At 47.5% G+C, this 6,000-nt stretch overlaps 1 protein-coding gene across 4 annotated transcripts in view; it reads right to left on the bottom strand.

Moving 5' to 3' along the window:
- Positions 1 to 21: 21 nt before the first annotated feature.
- The window catches only part of ZDHHC3 (zinc finger DHHC-type palmitoyltransferase 3), a 58,537-nt gene continuing 52,558 nt past the window's right edge, over positions 22 to 6,000 (bottom strand). For 2 of the 4 annotated variants that reach the window (XM_032298046.1, XM_032298043.1), the window contains one exon: positions 22 to 470. In XM_032298046.1, coding sequence (XP_032153937.1) covers positions 222 to 470 — 249 coding nt within the window. In that variant the 3' untranslated portion in view covers positions 22 to 221. Of the gene's footprint in view, positions 471 to 2,263; positions 5,033 to 6,000 lie in introns of those variants that run through there. The other 2 variants (XR_004275069.1, XM_032298048.1) reach the window with 2 other exon arrangements.

Genomic DNA, 6,000 nt, shown 5'->3' with positions numbered 1-6,000 from the left:
GCGCGAATGTCATGGTAGTGTGTGTGTGTGTGTCTGCCAAACCTGGCCCAACACGGAGAGAGGAAAGAGGGAGTTACAGGGAATGGTAAGGCCAGGCGAGTGGCCCAGGGAAGGGTTGGAGGTTCTGGGAGTGCACCACGCCCATGAGCCCCTTTAGCCAAAACTCTGGGATGAAGGTTGGCAGCACTTTCCAATGTTTGGTTCTGTCCCCACAGCAGCATCTATTCATCTATCACCTCCACACAGTCCTCCTCCTTTGTCTCCTCTGATGGATCCTCCGTTGTTTCAGTGTCTGACAGTGACGTCACCTGCCGCACCAAGTCCTTGTCACTGGGGATCTCTGGCTGACACGGTGTGGAGAAGGGGTTGAACCAGTTCAGGGAGAAGTCCCCACCAAAGGTCTCCTTTACTGACTGCCAGCTACCTGTGTGCTCCCTGGGCTGGTTCTTTCGTTGGAGGCGTTCGATGCCCTGGAGGGAGAAGGGGATGAAGAGCATCAACGTCAGCATGGTGCTGGGCTGTGCTACTCATGCACACACCCCCAGCTCAGCAGTGGCAGGGTCCAGGGTGTGGGTAAGATGGGGTCTCTTGTGACCCAGGTCAGCCCAGAGAGGTGTCTCACAGGACTTCTGGGGTGTGGGTGGACAGCGGCGTGGAGGAGCACAGCAAGCAGGGCCCGCCCGGGGACTGACCTGTTCCCCAGCCACCACCCAGCCCTCCCTCCTTTCCTTCAAGTGCAATGACAGATGCTGGGCAGGGGCCAGGCTGCTGAGAGGCTGAGGCATAAGGGGGACCATGCATCCTCTGAAGCCACTAAACCGCCCCCCCCTAAATATTTTTGGCCACTCCCACCAGGGTAGATGTGGGCTGCAAACACAGCAGGACGCTGGGGTTAAGGAGAGCGTGCAGGACACAAACAGCATGCGAGGTGAAGCGGGTGCTTGTACAGCAAGTGCCAACATGCAGTAGGCTGCCGGAGGGCACACAGGACCGCCGTGGGGAGGTGAGGCCGGGCTCAGGCCTGCTCATGCAGCAGATCCACCCTGCAGCCTCTCCCAAGCTGCCCACTCACCTGCCTCTGGGTGTTGGCTGCAACTCAGCCGCCAGGCCACAGAAAGGGTGTTGGGTGGGGGAGATGGCCAAAGGAGGTAAAGACATGGCCAGGCCAGCTCTCCGCCCACAACACCTTGCACAGAGGCTTTGGACCCTCCAGTGGGGCCACTGCGTTCTCCATCTCCTTTGGAAGCCAAGGGAATTTGCTGTGGGTTTGCCAGGCTTGGGCACTGCTCATTCACATGACTCAAGAAAGATCTCTGTGTATCTGGTTCTAGGTTTTCTCTTCCACACAAGATCGTTACATAACTGGTACAACCCTTTGTTATGCAGAAAGAAAAACCGAGGCGCACACACGGTCTGAGATCTGATGGTGCCCTAGGCCAATTCTTCTCCAGCACTTTTTCTTCCCACACCATCTCAGAGATTTAAGATTCTTGACTTTTAAATAAACTCTAAGTTAAAAAAAAACTGATCTCAAAAGTATATCCTCATAAGAGACTTATCAATTATAAAGGGAAAAACAGTACCTTAATAGTAGGAAGAAACAATTCCTATTTAATAGTAGGAAGAAACAGTTCCTACACTGGGTAAAAGTGGTACCTTCAACCAATGATCAAAGTTAACATCACAATAATGAAATGTAACGAAGCCATGTGCCTCCTGATGCGACGCATTGAGGACACATTGCTTCAGTGGTGCTCCCATCCCAAATGCCTGATCTCAATCTAATCCTGAGAAAAACGTCAAACACACAATCGGAAGGACAGTCTACAGAACACCTGCCCTACAATCTTCAAAAGGGTCAGAGACTGACGAAAATATTTTGGAATTAGATGGACCTGGTGGTTACAAAACACTGTGAATGCATTAAATGTACACTTTAAAATGGTTAATTCTACGTTACAGAAATTTCATCTCAATTTTTAAAAAGGGTCAAGGTCATAAAAGACAAAGGAAGACTGAGGAACTGTCACAAGCTGGAGGAGACTAAGGGGACACTGCAATTGACGCAGCATGGGATCCTGGAACAGAAGAGGATGTTCATGGGACAACTGGAGAGACGTGAATAAGGTCCATACCTTAGTTGAGGGTATTGTGTCACCAGCGTCCAGGTTTTTATATTTGTATTATGGGTGTATAAAATGTTTACCTTTGGTGAGACTGATTGAAGGATACATGGGAACTTTTTGTACTGTTTTTGTCAAATTTTTGTTATTTCACAATAAAAAATTTGAAAATAAGAGTCTGAGCAAAGATTTATGCAATATAAACTTGAACACTGAATTATAATCATACAAAGTTGGAAACAAGAGGAATGCCCAATAATGATGGTTAAGCAGATGATTCTATAAAGCAGAATGCTATGCAGCTATACAAGACGGTGTTAATACAATTTTACATGACATTGGAACATTTGCCTGTGTGGTTACTTTTGGTGATGGAATTCTAGATGATTTGTATTTATTTCTGTAGACTTCTCACACAGTCTAAGTTTTCACCAATGAGCCAATGTTACTTTTATAATCAGAACAAAAATAGCTGTTTCAGAAAATGGATCTTATTGACACAGTCTAGAGGGACCTTCATGTGGGGCATGAGACAGGATGCCATGCTGCTCCCTGACTGGCCCCTCGCCAGGCCTCCCTTCTTGGCACAGAAGCAGTGACCACTGAGATGGTTTGCTTTGGGTATTCTGCATTCCCTTCCTGGGTGATCATCTGCAGTCTGTCGAGAAAGGTGCTTTAACTTGATAGCACAAGAGCTGGGACATTACCATATGGCAGACTGGGCTACAGAGGAGACACCCAGAAATGACAGATTGGCTGCATCCTCACTGACTTGGACTCAAAGCCATGACCATAGGTTTTTATAGCCTCCTTGTGAGATGGGTCTGAGTATTGATGCTTGGCAGATAGGGAAGAAATATAAGTTCCAAGAGGCCATGAGAATGGCCAAGTCTCTTCTGGCTTGTTATGCAGCAGAACTGGGAGCAGAACTAGTGTCTTTTTTCTGCCCAACATGTTTCCCCACTGTGCAAATCCCCACTGTGCCCAGGCTGAGCTCAGTCAGAGAGAAGGGAAATGAAGCCAAGAGCCCACAGGATGATTATTTGCCATTCATGTGGCATGCTCCCAAAAGGCACTCTTGGATTATACTCAACCTCCTCACCAAGCTCATAAAAGTATTCCAGGCAGAGCCTGGCCTGTCTACCAGAGGTCTTCAGCAGTCAAGTGGACAAATGTTCAGGGAGTACTGACTACTTGTGAGTCCAGAAAGAAAACACTGCAAACAAATCTGATGTAATAAATGGCCTGAGGGCTGCTTTTTCCTGGTAGGACACAATTTTGAGTTTTGCATGGTTTTAAGGGATCCTGCAGGCAAAGTTCTTAAGCTTGAGGTTTGTAGAGGAGCAGTAACGCTAGCTTCAGGCTCAAGAGAACAAACAAAAATGGTCGATTTCTGGTCAGGGGGTTGTAGTTGACACCAGCAGCTCTGGCAGAGTATATGACAAGGCCTTTTGGCCCAGTCAGCCTGGGTGACACATGAGCTGTGATCTGTGAACAAACTCACCAACTCCCCAAAATGAATGTATTAGGACGAAGGCTCCCGAGCAAGAAGAGTCTGTGCAGACTCAGCTCAGCCCCAGAGAGGGAGAACAGGCTGCTCCCTGCACCGTCATGTAGAAAGCCAGAGCCCCAGGCAGCAGCCTAGGCAAATGCGTCTCTTCACAGCTGGCCAGATAACGCTGTCTCTCCTCATCAGAGATTTCATACTTCTATATTGTAACCCACAAGAGGAAATATTTTTCTGTTGCATTCCAGAACACATATATACACAGCCCCTAAGCTTCATAAAACAATACTTACCCTGCAATATGTAATGCATTAAAATTTTTTCTTGAAAAAAATGCTGGTTGCAAACCATGAATGGTTATGACCAATGGTTTGAAAAGCGCAGCTCTAACACAGCTAACATTTATACAGCCATACCAGGGCCAGACACTATACATTCCCATTCATCACCCTCATTTAATTCTTCCATTAACTTTGTGATTTAGATTATCGTTCCCGTTTTACAGATGAGAAAACTGAGTCTTAAAGAAGTTAATGCTCAAGGTCGTATTTTGGTAGTAAGGTATGGTAGTACGTAGCCAAGCAGAGATTTGAACAAAAGACTGAAGCCAGGACTCAAATACTTGGTCACCAGACTCTACAGCCTCAACTGCAGAAATCCAGGGCATTCTATGTCCGTGTTAGAGCATGTGTGTCCCCCAGAAGGCTTCTGGCAAACATCCCTCTGCAGTGCTTGTCATCACTCTTGGATCAGCTTCACCGGTTCCTGTGTGCGCATGTGCCACAACAGAGCGGGTTCCCAGGGGGCCACTCTGCTTTGCTATGGCAATCACGCTGCTCAAGTTAGCAGATGCTTTCTTGAGGGAGAGGGTGGGAAAAGGAAGGTTTCAGTTTGAGAGTACGCTGGTCAGTGGCTTGTTTCTGCTTCACTGTGAATTCTTTCTCTTCTGTGAGGTGATCCTAAGTTAGATATGTATTTAAAGAATGTAAGAAAAAGCCACATGGGTGTTGAAGCCCACACATGGAAAGCAAAAGTCAGGACATGGACAGTCATGTATCCAGGCTGCTACAATGCCCCTGGCTCTAGACTACTCACCGGCTGCTGCTCCCATCTAGAGGTCTCTGGGTTCTGTTCTTTTCTCTTTCCCTTCTGGAATGGTTCTTCACCCAAAGGGCCCTTGGTCTAGAGATGGGTTCAACTGATGAGATGTAGAAGGAGTGGTGGGCAGGCTAATAATTTGGATCCACTTCATACAGACTTTCTTTGATATCTTGGCAGTTGTTTGCTGGGGAGGCCACAGGTTCAAGGGAGGTCTCAGTGGCTTCTCAGCAGTGGGAACACACGCCTGTCTTCACAATCAGCACTTTGACTGCATTACGCTGCGCCTAGCAGCACACAGGACCCTTATCACCAGCAAGCATCAGGGACGACCTGAAGAGCGACCCCCTGCAAGCCCCAAGTGGATTCTCAAACTTGAGAGTTTCTCAGAATCACCTGAAGGGCTGTTAAAATACGGACTGCTGGGCCCCACTGTTTCTGCTCAGAAGCCTGGGGTGGCGACCGAGAATGTGCACTTCCAATAAGTTCTCAGGGGATGCTGATGTTACTGGTCTGGTAACCTCAAGAACACCCTTGAGGAGGGTTCTAGCAAAATCTTTCTCTCTTTGCATTTCTTCGACATTTAAGGGTACCTTCTAGCTGGGGCCCCTTCCCTCTACTGGCTGGCTCACCCTTTAAGCTGATGGACTGCAAGTCTTGAAAGAGAGAAATTTAAAATGCATTAGGCTGGCTGAGGATGCCCAGCCTAGATCCCCGGAGAGGAGTTTCTGTGTAATGCCAACCTCATATATGTGTTTAAAATGTTTATTAATTTATCTCACCTGAAAGGTTTCTGCATTAGGGGATGGTGGATTCTAACTATTTAAGTGGCCTAGCCAGATGAGCAAAAGCGAATACTTTGGGCTCTCTCAAGAAGGAAGTACAGGGCTGGGCCCAGTGGCTCACGCCTGTAATCCCAAGACTTTGGGAGGCTAAGGCAAGATGATTGCTTGAGGCCAGGCATTTGAGACTGGCTGGGGCAACACAGTGAGACCTCGAGTCTATGAAAAGACAAGAAAATTAGCCAGGCATGGTAGTACATGCCTGTAGCCATGGATACTCAGGAGGCCAAGGCACAATAATCACTTGAATTCAGGAGTTCAAGGCTGCAGTGAGTTCTAATTCTGCACTCCAGCCTGGGTGACAGAGCAAGACCCTGTCTCAAACAAAAAAGAGGAAGTACAGTATGAAGAAGACAAAATGGCAGGACTAAAAGGATATTTAGCTCATGCACTTCTACCCAAATGTATTTTGTGTACATATTACCAAGCC

The sequence above is a fragment of the Sapajus apella genome, unplaced genomic scaffold, assembly GCF_009761245.1.
Source record: "Sapajus apella isolate SASKATOON/1434 unplaced genomic scaffold, GSC_monkey_1.0 scaffold38, whole genome shotgun sequence".
Taxonomy (NCBI): domain Eukaryota; kingdom Metazoa; phylum Chordata; class Mammalia; order Primates; family Cebidae; genus Sapajus; species Sapajus apella.
Note: the sequence above shows the minus strand (reverse complement) of the source record. Positions and strands in the feature narration are given on the sequence as shown.